General features: G+C 36.1%; 1 protein-coding gene across 2 annotated transcripts; it reads right to left on the reverse strand.

Annotated features, from left to right (window-relative positions):
• Nucleotides 1-13908: 13908 nt before the first annotated feature.
• LOC132616600 (protein AE7-like 1) lies at nt 13909-20160 on the reverse strand. Of its 2 annotated transcripts, XM_060331134.1 has the most exons (6): nt 19987-20160; nt 18827-18928; nt 16668-16767; nt 14781-14826; nt 14462-14536; nt 13909-14341 (listed from the first exon to the last, which is right to left on the reverse strand). In XM_060331134.1, the coding sequence occupies exons 1-5, from the start codon at nt 20091-20093 to the stop codon at nt 14463-14465; spliced, it is 429 nt and encodes a 142-aa protein (XP_060187117.1). In that variant the 5' UTR covers nt 20094-20160; the 3' UTR covers nt 13909-14341; nt 14462. The 2 variants fall into 2 exon arrangements, with proteins under 2 accessions (XP_060187117.1, XP_060187116.1); XM_060331133.1 differs by lacking the exon at nt 14462-14536 and having other exon boundaries at nt 19987-20149.
• Nucleotides 20161-25289: the final 5129 nt, after the last annotated feature.

Raw genomic sequence — 25289 nt, forward strand, 5'->3', positions numbered from 1 at the left:
AGTTCCTTTTGAGTAGCATATATCAATTTCTCACCAATCAATGTAACGAATTTAGAAATTCAAATCACCTGTAACCACACCTGGTGGCGCCTCCTGGTCTTGTCGGCTGGCCAACGCATATATGCGGTTCGAAGGACCGCTAGAACCTGAAACACCTCCACGGCCTCGACCACGACCCGCCGGTGCCGGCTTACCCCGCCCTGCAGGGCGCACAACTGAAGGAGTAGAAGATGAACCCGCGGCTGATCCCATCGGCTGAACTGTACTACCAGAACCTCTTGCCATCGGACAATCACGCATCATATGGCCCTGACGGCCTCAAGAAAAACAGGCTCCCGTAGCTCGGTAGCACTCCCCTGGGTGCGATTTCCCGCAATAAGAACAACGGGGCATGGGTGGTCTGGACTGGCTGGAACCCCTGGTCATCTGCGAACCTGATGCTCTGGAACTCTGGCCTGCTCTTGAGTATCTGACATTATCAAATCCCTCTCCGGTAGACTGCGGGGGCGCACTCTGCGCTTGCTGAGAAGACTGTCTAACGTACTGTTGTGGCTGCCCGCTTTGGGACTCCCCAAAATACCCAGCTGACCTGGCCCGCTTGGGCGGTCTCCTATCCCGATCTCTGCTGGAATAATCAGCTCTATGTCGGTCCTCCATACCCAGAGCATAAGCCTGTAGTCGGCAATATCCATGTCTGTCTGCAATGCCACCGCCATACAGCCATCAATCAAGTAGCGGTCTAACCCCATCACGTATCTGTGCATCCGATCGGCCATATCTGCTACTATGGCAGGTGCGTACCGGGCCAGAGAATCAAACTCCATATTATACTCACGAACACTCCGACCCCTCTGCTGCAGATGTAAAAATCGGTCAACCCGCGCCCGCCGTAACTATGGGGGCAAAAAGTGGCGGGTAAAAGCAGCCACGAACTCGTCCCAAGTAGTTGGGGAAGCACCCTCACCCCTAGATAGCTCCCAGGACTCATACCAGTGAGCAGCAACATCCCGTAGTCTATGCGAAGCCAACTCAACAGACTCAGTCTCTGAAGCCCTGACCAAGTCTAGTGAGCGCCGCATCCCCCGAATAAAGTCATGGGGGTCCTCGTCGGGCTTAGACTCGTAAAACTCTGGAGGGCCACATAATAGAAACTCTCGAACCCTCAGGCTGTCACGCCTATCGTCATCATCATCATCTCTCCGCCCGCGTCTGCGAGCCTGTCCCGCTACCAGAGTGGTCAATAACTGCACAGCCTCTCTCAGTGTCCTGTCCTCCGCCCCTGGCTGAGGAGCTGGAGGCGCGGGAGCTGAAGCCCCTGGAGCTAATGGTGAAGCTGCTCCAGACTCCTCTGACGATGAAGACGTAGCAGAGTCGGCTGGCCGGGACGTAATATCACGCATCATCTGAGAAAGGGTCCGAGTACCCTTCTGAGCCCGGCTGGTCTCTCCTACTAAGCCCTTTTTCTTCTGCGCGGTCGTCGCCTTTTTCGGAGGCATCACTGAAAGAAAAACAACAACAGATCAGAACAGAATCATCCTAATAACACAGCTCTATCGCACGATCTAAGATCAGAAGAAAAGAAAACATCCTAAATGTCCTGTAGCCTCCTGTTTATAGATGTGGTGCACAACACACCGATAAACAAGACTCTACTAGACACGATCTGTGGACACTCCGAGGACAACCGCGCTCTGATACCACTTCTGTCACGACCCAACACCGTAGGCCGTGACTAGTGCCCGATCTGGGCACCCAAACACATCTATCAAACGCTATCTCAAATTATAACAAACGCATTCAAGTATATAGCAGAAGCCGACAAGGCTTTATTTCAAATTTAGGTAATTTCCAGAAAAATTTCGGCAGAGTTTCCTTTGTTTACGGACTATCCAATATACCCTGCACGCAGAAAATACCAACAAAAGCCACACAGGGCTAACCAAGCAATATATAAACATATGCGGACCGGCCGCCTCGGCGTATAGGATCGCCCAAACAACATATGCGGACCGGCCGCCTCGGCGTATGGGATCGCCCAAACGACATGTACATACATCCATACAGAAAGACCCTAACCCACAAACATGTCCACAAACCTCTAAACAGACCGACAGAATCACATGACGGGACAGGGCCCTGCCGTACCCATGAACGAATATATACAAATGTACTAACAAATATATACCAAAAGTATAAGCTCCGGAATGAGAGGAGCACTCCAAATAGCAGAAGGGGTGTCCTAAACAGGTGGATCACCAAACTGTGCGTCTGTACCTGCGGGCATGAAACGCAGCCCCCCCGAAGAAAGGGGGTCAGTACGAAATATGTACTGAGTATGCAAAGCAGAAAATACAGAAAACAAATCTGAGGCATAACGAAGTAGAAGTACAGAACATAAGTATAAATCCAACATATCAAAATTTGTTTACTTTAAAAAAAATATGTAAGTCATGCGTAGGGTACAGAAGAATATGGTCGCCCGCCCGTCGATGGCGCCATAACACAGCATAACACCAGAATGTTTCATATCACAACATAACGCCATACACAGCATAACACCAAATATATGTGGAACCCGACCCTCTTTTGCGAGTAGCTCGGTGAACCATAAACACAGCATAACTCCGGAGTATATCAAAGTGCGCACGATAACAGAACCGGCCCGGGAACCGGCGAAAGATATAACAGAACGCACGAGCAGAGTCATGAGTAGTCATATGCATAAAATCATTATCATAGACTCAAATATAAGTAAATGACCATACTTGAAATTCAAAATGATAATCATACCAAATTCTTTCAAAAGTCGTCCGAATTACATAAAGGAAAGTCGCGGGACCCACGGACGGGTATTGACCCGAGTTGGGCCCGCCTATGAAAAATATACTCATCATATTCCATATAAGCTCCTACAAAAATATGGAAGTAATCCGAGCCTTGCCGTGAAAGATATGACGTTTATAGTTCGAAATTCTTTAAAACACCTTTTTATGCAAAGTTTGGAATTCAATTATTTCAAAGGCATAATGGTTCATATTTCATCAAATCATACATAAGAGTGCCAAGGAATATATAAGGATCATAACATGCTCGGATTTCGGATTTGGAATTTCCTTAAGGCTCTAATCTAGCCTTTGTAAAACTAAGACATGCCAAAAAGAAAGGAGGTTGCTTTACATACCTTGTACGCACTCCAAGCTAGCCAATCTAACGCTAATCCAAATCTACGACTCGGGCTCCCCAAGGTCTACAAATATGCCCATGAATATCCAATGTTGGCCATAGGCACTTAAGTAATTATTCATTCCAAACTAACTCTCAATTCTACAAAAAATTCGGCAGCATTTCCCCTGTAAATAGGTCATCCCGAGAATTTAACTCGCTCAAAAATCAACAACAACAACCACAATAACCAACCTAGTATCATTAATAATCAATCCGAAAGGCAAAACAACATTAGTAGCTCTCTTTTACACCATTCGACAAATTTCCAATTATTCAACTCAATGGCTTACTTTCAAACCACAATATCGTTCGTACATTCGATTATTAACCCAAACCCATACCAACAACATTCGAACATTCTAAACAATTCACATAATATTTCCAACAATCCACAATATTTTTTGTTTTTTCCAAAACAGCCCACAGTTCCAACATCAACATATGAAACTTATTTACACATTCAAATCCAAAACAGTCCACGAATTGGACTGCTTTCCTTCATCACACATAGCATTTCCTTTACACATCAAACCCACATGTTTACAATGCAAACAATACACCACAATGTCCATAACAATCAACAACTAAAGCATCAATTAAATCAGTCCACTAATTTTCCTAAATCAGCCCCTACACGGCTTCAATACCAAATATACAAAATTCCAAAATTTTCATTCCTTTCAAACACACTACAACATTCAAACCATCCTTAATACATGTACAAGAAATTCAAACATTACTTCACATAAGCCCTTCACACGGCTAACTTTAAATTTCAACAACAACATTCAATACCAACATGCACCATTTTATACCTATTCACAATGCATCCAACTCATTCTAAATGTAAAAGAAATAACCAATTCTTACCTTGAATACTTGGCTTCAATTTGTGTCTTAAATTCCTATGTTTATTCTTGCTTCTCCACCTCCTTCTCCTTGTCTTCTCCTTAGAATTTTTATTAGCAACAAACTGATTTTTTTTTTTTTAATCATCAACCTGGCCGTGCACAGCCATGGATGTGTTTACTAGTTCTTGGTAGCTGATTTTTTTTTTTAATAAATGACTTAAAAGATGTCATTTGCACTATGCCCTATTCCCTATATATTCTTTCCAAGGGTGTTACACGTACACCCTTCTTTTGTGACTCACATTGCACTATGTTTTGTTACTTTTCAGATTTTTAGTACTTTTTTTTTTTATAAATTCGGGTGGGGCCCACATGGCCCTTTAGGCTTAATTAATGAAGTGATCAATTTTTTTTTAATCCCACTTAATAATCTAATCATGGTTAATTTACCCCTAATCTCCAATAATATTTTTATACCAATAAAATTTATAAGCAACTTGTGCATTGAAACAAAATCGGGAATTAAAAGTCTCTACCTCGCGCCTTAAAATAATCTTGTCTTAACTTGTCGCTTTTATTTTAAAACGTCTCAATGTATGGAAATATGGGTTATAACAGCAGTGTCTTGCAAAACATCCAAACAGACATGTATCGCCCGCTCTATAATGGAATCTGAATTTATAGCTTTAGACAAGGTCGGTGAAGAAGTTGAATGGCTCCGAAATTTTTTGGAAGATATTCCATTTTGGCCTAAACCTTTGGCACCTATATGTATACATTGTGATAGCCAAACGGAAATAGGTAAGGCAGGGAGCGTTATGTATAACGGGAAATCTCGTCACATGCGACGGAGACACAATACCATTAGGCAACTACTCTCTAGTGGTGTTATCACTATTGACTATGTAAAGTCGAGAGATAACGTGTCGGATCCATTTACCAAAGGCCTAACTAGAGAGGCAGTTGAAAGATCATCAAAGGGAATGGGGTTAACGCCTAGGACAAGTCATCATGGCGGTAACTCTACCTAGTAAACTGGAGATCCGAAGAGCTAGGTTCAAAGAGATCAAACAAAGTTATGAATAAAGGTTCAACATTGTCAAATAACTCAACCCATTCTCGTGATGAAGACAATGTTCAGAAATGAGAATAAAATGTTAAGGCTTTTTAATGAGTTAAGAAAGCATTAAAGTTTTTAATGGTTTCTAAGTTTGGCATGATATGACCAGATAATGTATCTATAGGACTACACGTTTAGAAATCACCTATGTGAGTGTAAAGTGTAAGCCGCTTCAAGGGGAATGATAGTAAAGGCTCATTCTCTATGCACTCATGAAATCAGGCGGTCCGTTCATGGCTGAAACGAACACAACCATGAGAACCAAAGATGGTTAAGGGCTAATTGTGTGACTTATGTTGTCTAGGTGTACAACAAAGCTCGACGGTTCAAAGATATCACATCTACCGATTGACCGAGTACATCCGATATAAGTTCACTACGGAAAGTTCAAAGGGAAACCTACTCATCCAGATGCAATTAAACTTTATATGTAAATCAAACATTTGTCCGTGCATTCCTTTATCTTATAGCCATTCCCCATTCATGTGGGGGATTGTTGGGTTTTAAGTGTTAGATGAATGGGAAATGGAGGGAAAATGAAACTTTTGAATTGTTCCTTTTTGCTTTGCTTGTTGGATGAAGCATTTTTCCCACATAGGTGGTGGAAAGGAAAGTTTTTATGCTTATATGTAGAAGCACATCTTCTAGCTCATAAAGAGATGGGAAGAGGAACTCCCCTCGCGCCGTCATTGTCGCTCGGCTTCAGATTTGGCTGATTGATTGATTATCTTTTTGAACCAAATTTAATTAATTTTAATTGTTAATTAATTATCCAAATCATGACCCGGATTCTCGAATTAATTAGACCTGGATCCGTTCCCGACCCATTTTCCCCAGATTAATTTCAAATATTCCCGCTATCTGTTAGAACACAATTTTTCTGAAAGGGTACAAACCTTTCTGAACCAACGCTTCCATGGCTATATATAACCTGCTGATCCGCAGATATTCCTTAAGAATTTTCTGATCTTCTATTCTTTTCTTCTTCTTGCACTTCATAAAATATTCGTGTGATTGACAGCCGTCGAGTGAGTTCGCTGTCACCGGAGTTTGTTGTACCTCCACAACGGTGAGTAAATCGTTCTATCCTGGGAGGATATATTCTAACACCTCGGGTATATTGAGGGGAATAATTTCCTTAAGGACACACTGTGTATTCAGTAGGCTCGATTTAATTCCTTATATGTTTTAAGATATTGTTCTTCTAAATTCCAGAATCTGCTTTGTTTATTTTTCAGTCTCTGGTTTAAGTATTTTTCCAAATACAGGTCAATAGCGAGTAACTCTTTTTATCAAATGATGTATTACATATTTTATGATTTCATTATCTTGGAGATTGGAAGAATCCTCGCACCAAAAAGAAAAAAGAAAGACTTGGAATCAAATAATTATTTTAAGATGTAAGTCTTAACTCTCCTCGTTGCTCCCAAGGGCCATAACTTATTTTCCTCTGCTCTATTTCACATGGGAGCTCAACTCCACCATCGATATTACTAATTGCTGTACATTTAAAATGAAGACTTCTAACCAATGATTTAATTTTAAGTAAACGGAAAATCAAATATTAAAGACTAAGAAAAAAAAGTCACCGAGGTGAACGAATATTAAAAGAAGCAAGTTGTATGATATTGGTGACTTGTAAAAATAAAAAAAGTGCGTTACTTAAATTGAAACTGCTAGTCATTAGTTTCAAGATTTCACTTATAACGATGTTGTTATAGAGGTTTAACGAGATGAAATCACTCACTTTAACATGATACATTATGGAGCCGTTTGGAACATGATTTCATCTCATGAGATGAAATCATGTTTGGACATGCAATTTAAATTTCTTAAGTTGTAATTTTTTTTTATAAACATAAAAACCCCAGGGCAATTAGCAAGAATGCCCTTATTACGGGGTGGTCTTTAAGTTTTGCCCTTCAAAATGGTGGTCTTTAATGTTTGCCCTTCGCTAGGGATCGCTTGGTCACGAGTTCAAATCCCCACTCAGGCGAAAATTAAAAAAAAAATTGCAAGGCATAAGTTCAAAAAAAAGATAGAGTTATAACTTAAAGACCCGTGACCAAGGGGTCCCTAGCGAAGGGCAAGCCTTAAAGACCATCAATTTGAAGGGCAAAAATTAAAGACCACCCCAAATAAAGAGCAATCCACGCACACAAAAAAAAAAAAAAAAAAAAAAAAAAAAAAAAAAAAAAAAAAACCCACAAGTTGTGATTCTCCTCACTTCATGCATTGACCACTCAGCTACACCCTTGAATGCGTACTAATACTTTGCTCTTCTTGTATCTGTGCTAGTTCTTTTGCAATAGGAATTCTAATCTTCTATTCCTTCAAATCTTCACATGCATACATGACGTTACAATCTAAACTACATATACTTTCTTCTCTAATTTCGCGCTCTTTCTTTTCATTTTTCTCAGTAATTTCATTTCTAATATTGTGATGCACAATCCTATTTAACTTTAGATACACTTCCCTACCCAAATTCACTACTAAAAAACTATCAAAACCGACCTCCGAATGTCGGTTTTTGCCAGGATTTTTTTTTTAAAGTTTTTTTAACGCCAAAAATCAAGAAAGTGGAAACTGACCTCCATAGGTCGATTTTTTTTTTTTAATTAAAAACCTAACTCAGGAGGTCAGTTCCTTTTTAGTAATAATTTTATTTTTATTTTTGCGAAATATCAACCTCCGTAGGTTAGTTGTTGCAAAAAAAAAAAATTGAGATCGGTTTAATGAATCTGAAGAGTATAAATAAGAAAAACCCATGTCTTAAAACAACAAGCACCAATGGTCTAGCGGTAGAATGTATACTACCTCGGTCAAGATGAAGGGTTTGATTATTAAATGGTGCATTTTATAATTATGTAATTTTAAAACCGACCTCCTAAACGGTTTTTTCCAAAAATAAAAAATAAAAATGAAATCAACCTCGTGAGGTTAGTATTTTCTGACCGTACCGACCAACATATTACCGACCTACCTCTGAGGTAGGTTTCTTCACGACGGTTTAACAGTTTTTTTAGTAGTGAGTTTTCTATTGGAATACAAATTAAAAATGGACAGATTGTAGTTCGAGAGCCCATGGAAACATACAAAGAGTGATGCAAGATAACTCTTTTCATCATCAAATGATGTATTACATATTTTATGATTACATAGCTTGGAGATTGGAAGCATCCTCGCACCAAAAAGAAAAAAGAAAGACTTGGAATCAATAAGATGTAAGTCTTAACTCTCCTCGTTGCTCACAAGGGCCATAATTTATTTTCCTCTGCTGTATTTCACATGGGAGCTCAACTCCGCCATCCATATTATTAATTGCTTTACAATAAAATGAAGACTTCTTCCCAATAATTTAATTATAAGTAAACGGAAAATCAAATATTAAAGACTATAAGGAGAAAACAAAAGAAGTCACCGCGAGGTGAATGATGAATATTAAATAAGCCAAGTTGTATGATATTGGTGACTTATACAAATAAAAAAAAGTGCGTTACTTAAATAAAAACTGGAACGTCATTCGTTTCAAGCATCACAAAGTAATTTTTAAGGGGTGGCTTAGAAGCTTAGAGTTAAAAACAAATATATCACGACGATTAACGAGATGGAATCATTCATATAATTTCTATTTTCTACTCTGCTTTAGAATTTTAGAAGAAATTGATCTTAATCTTCCAAAATTACCTTTATTTACATAATCAAAAATCATTAAGTAGCTTTTCTAGGAAAGAGGTAACTTAAAAAGAGGTAAAATTTAATTAGGTGTAAGTTAGTAAAAACATTTTTTATTGATTAAAAAAAAAGTAAAAACTTTTCTAATTTTCTAGAAATCAGCAACTTCTTAAGAGATGTGCATAAGTTAAAAACACCACTTATTATGAAACTAAGGGAGTAGTAAACAATGTAAGGAAATGGAAGACGTGAATTCTTGAATATACTATCTAAAGTTGACTCTTATTTTGGATCTTTAAACCTAGCTAGTATTAAAATGTTCCTATAATTTAATAACTTAGCCACCACCAAAAGTTAATTAACAATTCGATCCGGAAGGACAGCTAGCTCGTAAATCATAATAATATTTGCTAGTTGCCGCGATAGGTCGTATAAGAATCTGGATTAATTGGATTTGTGGTACTTTACCTTATTGTTTTACAGTAACTAAAAAAACGTAACAATACTAATCGTTTGTTATTATTTGGAGGATGAGGGAAGTTCTATGCCTTATTATGTTAGATTTTCATTAAGGTGTGGTGCTCATACTACTAATTGATTTTGTATTTACTATGTAGTCGCTCGAATTCAATTTGTTTGTTTTATTTTCTTTTTTAGTTTTTTTAAAAAAGAATGTCTTTTTTTTTTTTTGGTGATTCTTTAATTTCAACTTTCTACATGTCATGTTTAACAGCACAACTTTAGAGGCATTTTTGGTACATTCTTCATATCTTTAATTAACAACCACAAGGTTCAAAAGTTCTTAAATGGCATAATACATAAACAGGCCCTCAAACTTGGTTTCAACTGGCAAGTATGTCCTCCAACTTTGGATGTGTATAAGTAAGCACCTCAACTTGTCTCCACTTTGTCAGTTGAACAATTCAACTTACAAATGATCATCTAGACATCTAAAATTTTATGTGTCATGTCAGTGCTACGTCAGCATTTGTGTTTACGTGTTCAACTTTATACAAGTTGAGGCGCCTACTTGTGCACACCCAAAATTGGAGGGCATACTTGCCAGCTGAGACCAAGTTTAAGGGTATGTTTATGTATTGTGTCTTCTTAAATTCTGTGCACTGTGCCAAGTCAATACCAGACAAACAAATTGAATGGAGAACGTATTAAACTAGTACGTACATAATTATTTTATAATACATATTATTTGGTGATAATATTTGGCGCTATTCTTAGATGAGTTATCCTTTGGCATAATACATAAACAGGCTCTTGAACTTGGCCTCAGCTGGCAAGTATGCCCTCCAACTTTGGGTGTGCACCAATAGGCACCTCAATTTGTATAAAGTTGAACAAGTAAACACAAATGCTTACGTGGCATATTTATTTTGAAAGTGTCTAGATGATCATTTTATAAATTGGAGTGTTCAACTGACAAAGTGGAGATAAGTTGAGGTGCCTACTTGTGACACTCAAAGTTATAGGCCATATTTGTCAGCTGAGGCCATGTTTATGTATTATGCCTTATCCTTTGATGGCAAGGATAAAGACTCTAAATCAAAACGATTAATGTTCCAATGTTCAGTCGGACGAATAGCGCTAGCTAGGGAGTGCAGAATAGACAGATGGGGATTGGAGTATTTAACAATGTGGGGAACTGGAATACAACACTTCTAAATTTGTAATGAATAATTTTGGTTAACATCCACTTGAGGAAGTAAAAGTTTAGACAGAGTCTGTTCCTTTAACAATCACAGAAGTCATCTTTTTTTTTTTTCAAACTTCTGATCAAATATTATACTAAAAATTTGGAATCTTTTGTAAGATTAACAGTCGTATTAATAAATAGTATTACACTATACATTATTATGTATGGTTAAAACCCATTTGCGCTTTACTTTTCACAACAGTATTGTACCTTTCCTGGACCAGTGAAAGCAAATTTTGCTGACTCTAAAGCATACTCTGTCGTATTATAATCTTATTACGGATTATGTCGTCAAATGCGCCGCAGCTGCTGCTAGAACAGCAATTGCCGCACGAGCAGCCGCAGTCGGACCAGCAGCAGCAGCAGCCAGCTGTCGCGAGTAAGGTGGATGATCGCACCAAATATTCTTCAGCTCGACTTATACGTAGATGTCCCCAATCCGACAGTCCAGTCCCTTTGATCAAATTCGGTCCGCTATTTGGACAAGATGAGGAAATTGTCGTCAAAAAAGCGAAGGAAGAGGCATGGCAATATGTGGTCAGGTCCTCCAAATCCAGGGAGGCAACCGTCACTGAGATCTACATGTCTTCCATTAGACAAATCGAAAATAAAGCAAGAGCGTCCTATGCCCCCAACCCTGTCCTGGACGAACTGTCTGGTAAAGATTTTCGAGATATGATGCTAAAAGATAGTTGTTTATTCCTCCAACTTTCATTCTCTCTTCTCCGTGGCGACGACAAATTGGATGATTTTCCTCATCTGAGAAATATTAACTTATCCAACAGGCACAAATGGGTGGAGTCTATGTTTCATGTAGGCAACCAGATTCCTTTAGTGGTTCTCAGGGAACTACTAAAGCAAAGGTACTTCCGAGAAGTGGTTAACAATGGCAAGTGGAACGAGCCTTTGTCAGATCTAGCTAAAAAGGCCTTGTTTCGAGTTCTACTTTCGCCAGCGATAGACAATAGATATTGTCGCATCTCCGTATATTTTCCTTGTTTCCGAGGATATAGACGAAGGTTGATGCATTGGACGCAGCAGCTGAAAGAATGTTGTGATGTGCTACACGGGCTCCACTTACTCCTCCTTGGGCCAGAAATAGATCCCGAAAAAGAAGAATATGACGATGATGATGATGTCTACCTGGAAGAAGAAAACAAAGGAGCAGACAGGAAGAACGGAGATACAAATATCGCACAAGTTGGAGGCAGCAGCGGTCCTGATGGCGGTGGTGCTGCTGGATATAAAGCTCAAAAAGAAGATGATAATGATGAAGACAAACAATTTAAGAATGCCATAAAGTTGAAACAAGCCGGGGTTCACTTTGGCGTCACAAATGACGGGATTAGAGGAATCAGCTTCAAGAGCAATTTGATTTACCCTAAACTTTCTTTGCCTCCATTGTTTGTCGGATCTCATACTCGTCTCCTTTTAAAATGTCTCTCACAGTACGAGCAAAACCTCGAGTCTAGCCAACGCAAGGTGAGCTCGTACTTGCAGTTCATGCGCGATTTAGTTCGCACAGCACAACATGTCAAAATCCTTGCATCAGATGGGATCATAAAAGGAAACCGCAAGTATACACAAAAGTTACCAGCCATTCTTACTGACCTTGCTCCAGATGAAAAAATAACTGATACCGGCCTCAGCCCCGTAGAAATTGAAATCAACAGCTTTTACCGCCCGCCGTGGGTTTCTAACTACTTCACCATTGTCTTCTTACTCACATTTTTCGGACTGCTAATCTCTATTGCTCAGACTGTTTACGCTGTCCTAGCGTACCACAAACCCCCTCCTAGTTAGCATTCTCCCTAATTGCTCAACTCCTTTACTGAAAAGGGGAGTCCTGGACCAAACATAAAGTTGTCTCCATGTGATCTATAGGTCACGATTCGAGCGGTGGAAGCAGCAACTAATGTTTGCATTAGGGTATATCACATATCTTGAGGTGCGGTCTTTCCTCAAATCCTGCTAACGCCGGATGTTTTGTGCACCAGGCTTAACTCCTTTATTGTAACCCTTACTGGATATTCAATTGGTCGAAATGGAACATCTTGATCTTAATTATCTATTTGGAAATTTCATATCAGGATAAGATTCGGTTTATCCTATTTAGAAATCTGGATTAGAAATTATCAAAATGTTGTTAATTCTTTTTTACATTCAGGTTTTGAGTCTTATGTAATCAAATGATGACAGTGCAAAAAAAATTTTAAAAATACCACACAACCCATCCCATGATCTAGTTCTAAACGTTTTCAGTTTTTCTTTCTAGCTTCGAAGGTCCTCAATTATTGTCCCCTATCTTGAAGGTGAGATGACATGACCCAGTTTATAATTCTTTTATATGATCGAGAAATCCTAAAGGGCAAATGGCGGTTCTAAACCCTATCCTTTTCAACCTAAATACCATATTCTTGTTTAGAGTAGGGTTCAAACTCATGACATGCGTCTAATTAATACACAAATCACACGTTGAGCTTCTATCACGAGACCAAAGCCCTAGGGCGATGACACAATTAGAAGATTAAAAAAAGAAAACTATAGTTGCTAGGAATACGAATGAGCTTATTCGATCTAATAAGTACCTTGTATTAGAATTGAGAAATTCTAAGGCTCGGATCTTTAGTATTCTCTTATTTATTACCTGTGTCAAAACAATTTGTTGGGCAATACTCAACGCAATTACCACAAAATATACAAATTCCAAAATCAATACTGTAATTAAGCAATCGTTTCTTTCGAATATCAGTTTCCAACTTCCAATCGTAAAAAACTTATGACTGCACCAACTACAAGAAAAGACCTCATGATAGTCAATATGGGGCCTCAGCACCCATCAATGCACGGTGTTCTTCGACTCCGCACATTACTTAGACGGGTTCTAGAAAGACATATAGGAAGGAATGGAGAAATCGAATATGAAAGAAAAGACAAAGAAATGAGAGAATATCGGATTCTATTTCTTTGAATCTGAGCTGAATCTTGTCTATTTCAACCCCCCTAGGTATCATTTCTAATACATCGGTGGGGTCGCTTCTGTAACTGGATAACTAGATACCTATGAATCGCTAAGAGATCAATATCTGGTAACATCCAGAATGATATACTTTTTGTGATATGAACGTGGTACCATGAGAAAATAAGCATCAGGTGACAAGATAGCACAAGTCAGAAGACTTGCTAAAAGAAAGCAATACTTGAAAGTTTTCCTGGAGAAGTTCAATACTGGAGAGGGGAGACTAATTGCAAATGTGACAACTGCAGAACTTTTTTCTTAAACTAATATTGTATATATCTTAATCAACTGCCGCGGCGTTATCATATTCTACAAATTTTGCCCACACAAAGAACAGGCACCATTGTCATTAAGTAAATTTTACAAACTTTAATGGCAGCTTACATTTAAAAGACCGAAATATTCCTTGAGCAACGCTAGACATACTTTTGTCAGCCTCAAGGAATATTGCAAGTAGACATACTTCACAGTGCACTGATAAAGCACTTCATGTTAATCAGCACAATCAAACGGATTGATCACTACTCTTTGCTGCAATGTGTTCGAATCTCGTAGAACAAATCCAAGCCCAGATGGCATTTGTTAAAGAAAAGTAGACCTACTATATACAATTGGTTAGGAAATGAAAGGTGTGTTCCATTAAAGCTCACTCGAATAGAGACACTCGTCAACAAGCTGGCGAAGATTTGGGTTCTCCATGGCAGCAGCAACCCGTTCTTTATCATTCAGCTGCTTATTAACTGCAAAAGAATGATATTATAAAATGTTTAAGATTGAAATGTCTTACTTAAGAAGCTGAATCAATTCTAGAAGTTCTCAAGCCCAGAGAGGAGTTCCTATTCAGTGCTACATCGGCATACATCAGGAAACAGAAATACTGCTTCTGATACTCCAACATCCTCTCTGTTCTCCCAGAATCAGCATGCCATAGACCACTGCACAGAGTTTATATGATTTCTTTGGGTGAAGAATAAACTAATTCTAGAATGCATTTTGCATTATAAGATCGTAATATAAATTGGAAGCGTTCATGTTTAATGAATCAGTGAAGCTAATCACAGTCCAATTTTGCCAAGACTTGTATCTGTGCAGCAATTAAAAGTTTCATTTCCTATACCAACAAAATTAGAAATGGAAAATCTGCAAGAAAATAATTAGGTACTCTAGAATTAACTCTACCTGACTCTTCATCCGCATGAGATCCAGGAGCAACTTTTATATCTACCTGCAACACCACAAAAAAATGAGCACTTTAGAGGAAATCAAATATAAAATTTGTGGAGATCTGAATCACTTCAACATTGCACCTTGTGGTAGGAGTCAAATTTTAGATAAAATAATCTTAATGGCCTTCCAGGGACTCATTGAATACAAGGAGCATAGTTTGAGGGGGAGCTTTTGATGTAGATTATAAAAGTAATCATTATCAAAATGGTATATCATTATCCTTTGTTTTATTGAATATATTTTTTAAGTTAAAGATAAAATCCTGTCTATTATCTCTACCTCACGCAAGGTAGGGGTAAGGTCTGTGTACACCCCACCCTTCCCAAACCCCCACCCCCACTTATGGGATCACACTGGGCATGTTGTTGTTGTATCTAGAAACAATCTCATCTTTTAGTTAGGGATGAGTCCCGATTACGGGAGAAGGTAACTCTTTGAGGTCCCACGAAGGTTCCACTAAAGTAGCACTCTTTTTGACACCAATTTGGGTGATACTTGTAATATGAGGTAAGCCCTTGACCCCACAATATCATTAGGCATAAAGACGATGGAAGGGGGAGAAAAAGAAAGCACAATTTTATCGTTAGAAAAACTCACTTAGAAAATAACATTACAAGTGGGGGCTTTTATAGGTGCCAAGAGATGCTTCAAGAGAAAGTAGATACAAATGATATCATTACCAATATGTTGTGTCATTATCTTTGATTTATTTATCATCATCCTTCAGTTAAAGGTAAGGTCTTATACGTTAGTCAGAGATAGTTTAATATTTTTCATTGGAGACAACAAAGTGTTCTAAATTTTGCATGCTGTTCATCCTAGAAATACACCATTGTGTACTTTAAATGATATCCTCATGTACTTCGTTTGGTTCAGAAAAAAACTGATGATGAACAGATTATGACTTGATCTTCTTTGCTACAACTCTCTTTCTTTCTCTTCTCTCCTCTGTCTCCGCTCTTAACTTTTTCTCCTTTTGACCTTTCTTATTTCTATTTTACCTATCCCATATCCTTTTTCTTACTTTGCACTACATAAGCTTCTTCAATCAATATAATCATTTTATCTTCTACAAAAGATTTTGGCATGGACTGACCCCTTCCGTCACTTCCACAACAGAAGATACTAAGTCACTCTGCTCAAACTTTGAAATCTCGGTATAGCAAATATATATAACAGATGGTAAGCCTGTAAGAAGTGGCTGTCTTCCTAACATATTAAATTTCCGTCAGCACTTAAACCATAAACTCATTACCTAGTATAGCAGCATTTCAAAACTATGAAGAAACTACAACTAGAGATAACTGATAGTATGTCAACTTTTGTCAAAACATAGTCTAGTTCACGGAAAAAGAAAAAAAAAACTTAACATCCATAATCAGAAAGTAACTTATAACTGATTAACAAATTCTCCCAAATAAAAGCATGGCGAATGATGAACTAAAAAAGAAGAAACACTTAAAACTTCTCAGAAGGAAACCATGATAAATTTTTGGCTTCCACGTACAGTTACAACTTATCAGGTCTGCTAGTTGACCTAAGAAAATGCTAGCACTATAACAGTAGTTTATAATGCTAAAAATAGAACTAAATAACAGTTTGATCTTCCCTAGATACGTATAGACCATTTTACCTTGCCCATGTTAATCCATACACTTCTTTACTCGTTAATTAAGGAGTTTTCTGCTAAGTACATGCAATGTTTCGAGAAGGTCTAGATATTCTTTACTCAGATTAATCAAGTAATATCAACTACCTATGAACAGGAAATAAAAAAATAAAAAATAAAAAAAGAGCACAAGTTTCATTCCAATCAAAGTCAGAGATACGGAATACCACCTTAAAATGTGGAGGGAAGAAATTCTTCAACTTCTCTCTCAAACAGAGGCCAATGACAGTTGCCATGCTACAGTGCTGGATGGTTGGGGTGAAAGTTATCCTGCAAACAATCAAAAGTAAGTAGTAAATATATGAGATAGGAGTCATGTGTGACCTGTTATTTGTAGTAATTTATTAACGTTTGTAGCACCTATTCAACATGCACAGATATAGAGCTGGTTCATAACATATATGAAACTCAACGGAGTGATGCTTTCACAGGTATAAGATGACAAATTATCATGGCAGACCACTCCGTTGTGTCTGTCAATTACGGGATATTTTTCTGTAGAAGGGAAAGAACAGCTTTTCAAGCGAGCATCCAATTTTACAAAGTTAAAAGCTGTCTTTGCTCTTGTTTTTTGGGGTTCTTCTGTACTATTTTTTCTTGATTGACAACATTTGTTTAACATTGAAAACGTATACTTATAGCAAAGCTTCTAGGAAATTGCATAGGGATCTTAGATATTGTCTACTCAAATTAGTGAACCAGGTAAAAAATTAGTGAACCAGGTAAACTCACAGGAATAATTAACAAATCCTTGCACATTTAAATCAAAAAAAAAAAAAAAAAAAAAAGGAGATAGTTGCAGCATAAAATTGTTCAAAAATCGGCTGTTTTATTATGTGCAACAATCTCCAATTGTATATATCCCAAGAGAACAATTTTATGCTGGAACTATCCCAAGTTGGGTTTTTTGAAGCTTAACACAGATGGGAGCTTTATCTCTTCTGATGTGAAGGCTGGTATAGGAGGGGTGATGAGAGATGACAAGGGAGAACTTGTTATGACCTTCTCTTCTCCAATACAATTTGACAGCAACCTAGAGGTTGAGGCTTTAGCAGCAAACCATGGTTCGAGCAGGTGCATATTCTTGAACTTCAGGAACTTTACTCTTGAGGTGGATTCTCTATCTCTTGTCCAAATGATCAATGACAACAAATGCTATAGCCACAAGCTTAACAGTATCATTGAGGAGATTCAGCAACTGAAGAAACATGCTAACGTCAAGGTAGAACACTGTTTTAGGGAGGCCAATAAGGTTGCAGACCAGCTTGCTAAATTAGCCTTAAACAGAACAGTCAGAATGAGTCCTTCTATGACTCCTATCAGCAACTTCCTGTGGGGGCTAATGGTCCATTCCAACTGGACATGAGCCAAATGCCTTCTATAAGGCTCAAATATGACAAGGCAAACTTTTCTGTTAATTAGCTATCTAGGTAGTCTTTTGCGAGGGTTGGAATGTCTATGTTAGTTTCCCCTTCCCTCTTTTTGATGAAGGACAATACAGTAACAGCACCCTTATGTAACATTACCTCACTCTAATATAATAGCCAAGTTTTTCCGGAACCGATATTTTGTGTTATATTTTACCTCTCTATAACAACTTTTGCCTATAACGGCAACAACCATCATTATAACAATACATTCTTTGTAAAATTACTCCCCATATAACAGCTATCTTCTTAACCATCTTTATAGAAATAGAATCTCTATGATTACCAATAATAGGTTTAGAGATTTTGACCAAATATTTTGATACTTTACACTACAAAAAAAAGGGGAAAAACCGACGCATTCCGTCGGTTTTTGGATAATTTTTTTAAATCTTTTCTTTTTTTTAAGAAAACTGACGGACTGCGTCGGTTATTTTTCGCGCAAAAATGCGCAAAAAATATAATTATTTTTTATATTATTTTCTAAAATAAACCAACGACTCCTTCGGTTTTTTATTTTATTTATAAAAACCGATGACCCATAGTCCGTCGGTTTTGGCAATTTTTTAGTAGTGTTTAATACAATATTTATGACAAAGAATGTAATATGAATATATATATTTCCATCGTTAAAAGACTTCCCTTCTTTAAATAAAGTGTGATTAAGTTTAGAATTTGACATTAAACCTCTTTGTAATATCTAAATGTTATAGGTGTATAACAATCATCCGCTATAGCAGCCAAAAAATTTCTAAACCAACAACGTTGTTATAGAGAGGTAAGGCCAAGTCCTCGTCTTGTAATCGCTTTCTGATATATAACGCCCCAGACATGGAAAAATCTTATAAACAAAAAGTACATATAAATAATAGACAAGCATGGAAAGTAACAAGTGAACATACAGAATGCGTCCGAGCTTCTCATCGACAGTTATGGACTCCTCGGAGAGTACACTGAGCTGCTCTAAAGAATATGGATGCTCAGGATCTCTTATATCCCTCACAATATGTATCAACTTTCAAGATCAAGGATATACATCAACTTTAGTCACATTAAACTCAACAAACAATTGAATTACAAAAAATTGAACTCTAAATTCACTCAATCAAAAAAAAAAAAAAAAACTTTAGAAAAATGAAACAGCCTTCCATTTTCTACTCCGGTAGAAATTTTCAAACTAAAATATGAGCCCGTTTGGATTGGCTTATAAGTTGCTTATAAGCTGTTTTTAATTTTTTTGAGTGTTTGACTGGCCAGTTTAAAGTCATTTTGTGCTTAAAATAAGCTCAAAAAAATAATTGGGCCCGTTTGACTTAGCTTATCTAAAATAGCTTATAAGCTGTAAAAAAAATAAGTTGGGTAAACAGGCTCTATGTCATGTTTCTTCCTTTTCCTCCCTTATTTGGAAATGAAAGAATAAACAAGCAATATGTTTTTAGATAAATAATCAAGCTAATAAAGACATGGAAGGTCACAAGACTCACAACTGAACATATAATTTGTATCAACTTTCAAATCATGGATTAGCATAAACTTCGATAGGATAATAGCAAATTCACAAACATTTGAACTACAAAATATCGTAATTTAAAACAAAAAACCAACACAATAAATAAAATAGCAGCAGAAAATTCTTTTTCTTACTCAATTTCTCCAGTAGAAATTTTTAGCTAAGTCGATCAACGTAGTTTTGAAATTTCAGCTATGAACTCCGAATTAGCTCAAGCATTCAAAATAAAGAGAAAAGGCAAAAAGTTTTTTTTTTTTTTTAAAGAAAAAATAGAGAGAGAAGAAAAGCGAGAAGATCATAGTAAATTCACAAACACTTGAACTACAAAAAGTAAGACTTCCAAATTTCATCAAATCAAATCAAAAAAAAAAAAAACAATTAACATAATAAATGAAATAGCTAAGTTTCCCCCTATTCTTAATTAATTTTCAGTTAAGTCAACGTAGTTTTGAAATTGCAACTATTGGAACTCCGATTTAGCTGAAACATTCAAAAAAAAAAGGTAAAAATGCAAAAAGTATTTTTTTTTTAAATTGTCTAGAGAAGAAAAGGATATCATAAATATCGAGAGGATCAACGGGGTGAGGATCATCAGTGCGAGCGATTCTTTCCTTTTTTGCGTGAACCACTGGATTTGCATTTATCAGTCCTAATGTCATCTCTACTTTCTTTTTTTGCTCTCTATACTATATTCTCTTTCTATGATACAGCCAGCAAACACTACTTTATATACTCTCCCCGAATTTAAATGTCATAATTTATTTAGACACGAAATTTAAAAAATAAAGAAAGACTTAAATATGTATAATATACTAAATATTCTTTGAATGTTACAGATATAAACTTGTCATGTGCTCCCTACGTCACAATTTATGTCGTATCATTTGATCTGATACGGAATTTAAGAAAGAAAAGAAAGCTTTTAAAATTTATAATCCAAAATAAGCATTAGAAATTTATACTACTTTAAATCATTTCATAAAATTAGATTATTTCTAAATATAAAAAATACTTTTTTTGTAATATACTAAAAAAGAAAATGTGTCTCATAAATTAAGACAAAGAGAATAGTATATTTGAATTATAGAAAGAGATATTATTACATATTTACCAAAAAGAAAGTAAAATTATTAAATTGGGACGGCGAGAGTATTAAATTCTCCTTGTAATGGTACCACAGTTCTCTATATAGAATATGCTCCATGGTCCAACTGAAGAAACTGACAATAATTGGTGCCTAATCTTTGATATTGGATTCGAAATAGCTCCTGAAGTATAACTCTATGAGCAGTTTTGGTCCTTTAGGTTTTGTTAAAAATGAGCACGTTTTATCTTCATCAGATTATTTACTAAGTTTTGATTGTTAAATTTAACTGCAACGATGAAAATAGAAAATATTTAATGAAAACTCACATTGAGAAGTATATGTTATTTTTTTGTTTATTTCAAAAGTCTGATACAATTTTTTGAATTCGCAATTTCTATTTTTTTTTTTGATCTATTTTATGTATAATATATAATTTTTGTGTTGTGATTTTGTGAATTTTGATGAAAATTTCTAGCGTCTCTGGTTGATTACTTTCTATAGTGTCGGTTAAATTTAATAAACAAAATTTGAAAAATATTTGATAGGGGATATAGAATGTCTTTTAATAAATTTAAGGGATTAAAACGGCTTAGTTAATATTTAAGAGACTATTTTAAATTGACTAACAAAAACAAAGGACTATTTTTTTGTCATTTTCTAATCCAATTGGCGCACACGGACTCCTGTGTCTCGCTTGCCTTCAAAACAGCGGCGCATTTTGTTTATCAAAAAGTTGTCCTCTAGTCACACTACACGTAACACTCTATGCAAAATAAGTACTACTTGTAAGTTGTAAGTAAAGATGAAAATTGTCACTAACCTTTAGTAGTTTAGTAGGTTCAAAATGAATATTTTGTCTGTCAAAAGTTTGCTCATTAAGTTTGCCAAAAGGAGCACCCTTGGTCTATATTAAATTAAAAAAAAAAAAAAAAGAGTTTCCGTTAAGTATTGTCCCGTCAAAACAGCGGGGCTTTTTGTTAGTCATAAAAGTTGTCCGCTAGTGACACTCCACGTAACACTCTGTCCAAAGTCGGTTACTGTATGTAAAGATGAAAAATGGTCTCTTATTTTCAAGAGAAAAGATATCATTTGATTACTGAACTTGACATGAAAATTTAATTTAGCAACTAAACTTAAGTTATATTTATTTATCTCCCTTAACAATTTTCAAGTTAATTAAATACCCCCTTACGTGGCCTGGATCAGTTCAAATCTGAATGGTGTTCACCACTCGCCTGATAATTGGTCCATGTTATTAAAAAATATATATATATTTTTATTTATTTAATTTTTCTCTTTTTTCTTCATTCTTTCCCTTTTCTCTTTCTTCTTCTTTCTCCTCATTCTCACCACACTTGTAGCAATCACCAACGTCGCCACCGCCACCATGACCTCCTCCACCACCATAACCACCATATCCTTAAATCAACCCAACTGAAAAATCCCATCTTTGTCAAAGATTTTCTTTTATTAATCATATTTCCACATTAATTAATTCCTAATCAATTATTAAAATTCCTAAATCACATTTTTTCCAACATTAACTCCCACCCACCTGCCCCCACCCACCAACCTTTCTGATTCTTCAACCCCCTCCCCCCTCCCGGGCCATACACCAGTCCATTTGAATTCCATTTCAAGGGCAGTTCGTGCAATTTCTTCATTGTTTTTAAACAATGAAGAAAACTACCCAACTGGGCTCCATTTGTAGGGTAGTTCGTGCAATTTCTGGGCATAAATAAATTAAACTGTAAGAGTGAATGCCAATCAACACTAACTGGATATAAACAAAGTTTCTTCCTATTTCTTGTGATATTGTGTACATTTGAAATATCAACATTTACATTTATTTACTACATTTATACAATTGCTTTAGTCGGAGAAAGTGGCTACAAAAAGTATACAGTGATCTCACTCTTACAACGATATTATGATTTCGATTCGGGTGGAATTATGCTAGATGGGACTGACATTCAATATTTCAACTTGAAATGGCTGAGGCATCAAATTATGGGTTCTCTAAGATAAAATTAGATAGACAAATTGATGGGCATAAATAAATTAAACTGTAAACTAAATTACACCATAAATCTAATCGACGAATGAAGAAAGAAGAGGGATGGAGCGAAGAAAGAAGACGGGGATGGAGTGAAGAACTTGGATAGCGTTTGACCGCAGCTCCGGTGGCGGTGGCGGTAGTGATGATACCTGGGTTGGAATTTGTGGGTAAGGAAGAAGGGTATAGAATTTGTGATAAAGGAATAAGGTGCTGAGTGAGGTTTGAATGAAAAGGATAAGGAGGAAGATGAAGATGACAAATATGGAATTTTTCAGTTGGGTTGATTTGTCAAACAAGATGTTTTCCGGTGAAATTCCGATGGGGAAGTTATGGTAGTGGTGGTGGAGGATAAGAAAGAGAAAAGAGAAAGAAGAAGAAAGAGAAAGGAATAAAAAAGGAAAAATAAAATATTAAAAAAGTATAATTAAGTATAATAAATTGTCATCCAATTAGAAGAGGACATATGTACAACTAGAATCATTTTTAGTGTTTTTCCCCCTTCCACGCGCTTTTGAGAAAGTCATCACACTTTCTTGCCATGTCGGGGTATTTAATTAACTTGAAAGTTGTTAAGGGGGGTAAATAAATACAACTTAAGTTTAGTTGCTAAACTAAGTTTTCGTGCTAAGTTCAGGGGTCAAATGATGTCTTTTCTCTATTTTTAATAGTAGCAGGTTTTAAAATGGTCTCTTTAAGTATCCACCTGAACAATTTTGGGTCTTTAAGTTTATTAAAAAAGAGCATTTTAATTTTTTAAATAGGGGTTGTTTGGTAGGATGTATAAGAATAATTTTGAATATAGTGTATTAATCATGCTGGTATTAATGATGCTGACATTAGTTATCCTGAGATTATTTCCTATTCACTATTTGGTTTGATGTATTAAAAATAACATACATCGTATAATTTTTTTTTTAAAAAGAAAATACTCCTTTCGTCTCAAAAATATTATCTTAGTTTGACTTGGCATAAAGTTTAAGAAATAAAGAAAGACTTTTGAAATGTTTGGTCCAAACAAGCCTTGGATATTTGGGTGGCAGTAAATCATCTCGTAAAGTTAAATTGTTTCTAAATATAGAAAAATGTCAATCTTTTTGGGACAGACTAAAAATGAAAGTAAGACAATCTTTTTGGGGCAGTAGTTATTTACAAAGATGAGCATTTTTTGTCCTTTAAGTTTACCAAAAGGAACACTTTTGATCTCCAATGGATATTTACCAAATTTTGTTGCTAAATTAACTGGAATTGTTACAAAAAAAAAAAAAAAAAAAAAAACATACACTCTATAAATTTTCGTTAAAATCACAAAAATCGCAACATAGAAGATTACACTAAACACAAAAATTAAAAGCCAAATCAAAATAATAGAAATTGCAAGTCAAAAGTTGAATCATACTCTTGAAATGCAACACCCCGTAAACTTGAACTAGGTGTGAATATGTAAAAATCTAGTGTTAAGATGATATTATATCTATATGAATCCAGTCTTGATGAATTCGGGTGGAAGATGGTAGTTTTGAAGTCAAACCAACAATTGAAGTTCTTAAGGGCTCTAAAATTCGCCTAAGTTTTGGTAGGTCTGCTTTCTTGGCGATTTTCATGAAAATGTGTTGCGAATTTAGAAAAACTTCCTTGATGAAAGTTGTAGATCTTTGAAATATCTTTCCAATGGTAAGTCGCCCAGCTCAAGAAAAGTTATGTACAAAACGTTATGTCTGTTTTACTGAAGGGCACAAAAGTTGGAGATTTAGCCCAAAGTACGCCCAGAAAGTACGGGACATCCTTTTAGGACGTACTTCTTCCGTTCCTCACTAGTTTCTGCAGCCTAAGTACGGGCTACAAGTACGGGACGTACTTCAAAGTACGGGACGTACTTTGTGGCCTTACTTTTACCGTTTCTGGCAAAAAATTGGGTTTAAAATGGGTATGGTCTTATTTTGTTCCCATTTTTTTTCATCCTTCCAAACCTTAAAGACGAAAATCATCCCTCCAATTCTTCAAATCAAAGGTAAGAACACCCTTAACATTACTAATTTATTCTAACATCAAACCCATGATTCTTAACATGATTCTTGTGACTAAAACCTAGGGTTTGCAGCATAATTCTTCCGAAAGTGATTCAAGCTAGGGTTTTGGTGCTCTTCATTAGGAAAGTGAATTGTTAAACTTTGTTTAACGTATTAAGATATGCCTCTTTTAAAAAATCATTTTGACTATAAAGATGATTTGTATGTCTCTCTTTTGAAAACTTATTTTGAATAAGAATCACTTTTGAACCTATTGTTGGAAGTATAAATTTTATTCAAGATTATTTAATGAATGAAAGGAAAAGTAATATTTTCATGTTTCTTGAAATCTAATTCATGTCTAAATAGTGGTTAATGTGTGTGAGGGATAAACCCACATTAAATCTAGATTGTAACAAACCCTATATATGTATAAGATATTATGAATGTTTTCCTCTATGAAAGATGCTTAATAATGATGGTTAAGAGTTGGTAATGACATTCTTATTGATGAATTGGGACATGGAAATCTTTTGTAAAGAAGTTATACGTTTTTAAAACATTGATTGAAATGACTTAAATCTTTACGATATGGCATAATGAACCTTAATGTTGATTGATGGTGTGACATACCTTGAGACAAATTGTGAATCAGCTTCTATGCTATGAACTTTGTTGTTGTGTTTGGCCTAGCTACTTGGGA

This window comes from Lycium barbarum, chromosome 11, assembly GCF_019175385.1.
Source record: "Lycium barbarum isolate Lr01 chromosome 11, ASM1917538v2, whole genome shotgun sequence".
Classification (NCBI taxonomy): domain Eukaryota; kingdom Viridiplantae; phylum Streptophyta; class Magnoliopsida; order Solanales; family Solanaceae; genus Lycium; species Lycium barbarum.

What these genes read in the sequence shown, in the direction of transcription:
- LOC132616600 (XM_060331133.1), bottom strand. Translation starts at nt 20,093, where the DNA reads ATGACATTAGGACTGATAAATGCAAATCCAGTGGTTCACGCAAAAAAG. An exon ending in CCTCTCGATATTTATGATAT is followed by an intron (nt 18,929 to 19,986) that starts CCTTTTCTTCTC and finishes GTTGATACATAT; the next exon opens with TGTGAGGGATATAAGAGATC. An exon ending in GAGAAGCTCGGACGCATTCT is followed by an intron (nt 16,768 to 18,826) that starts GTATGTTCACTT and finishes GATTGTTTGCAG; the next exon opens with GATAACTTTCACCCCAACCA.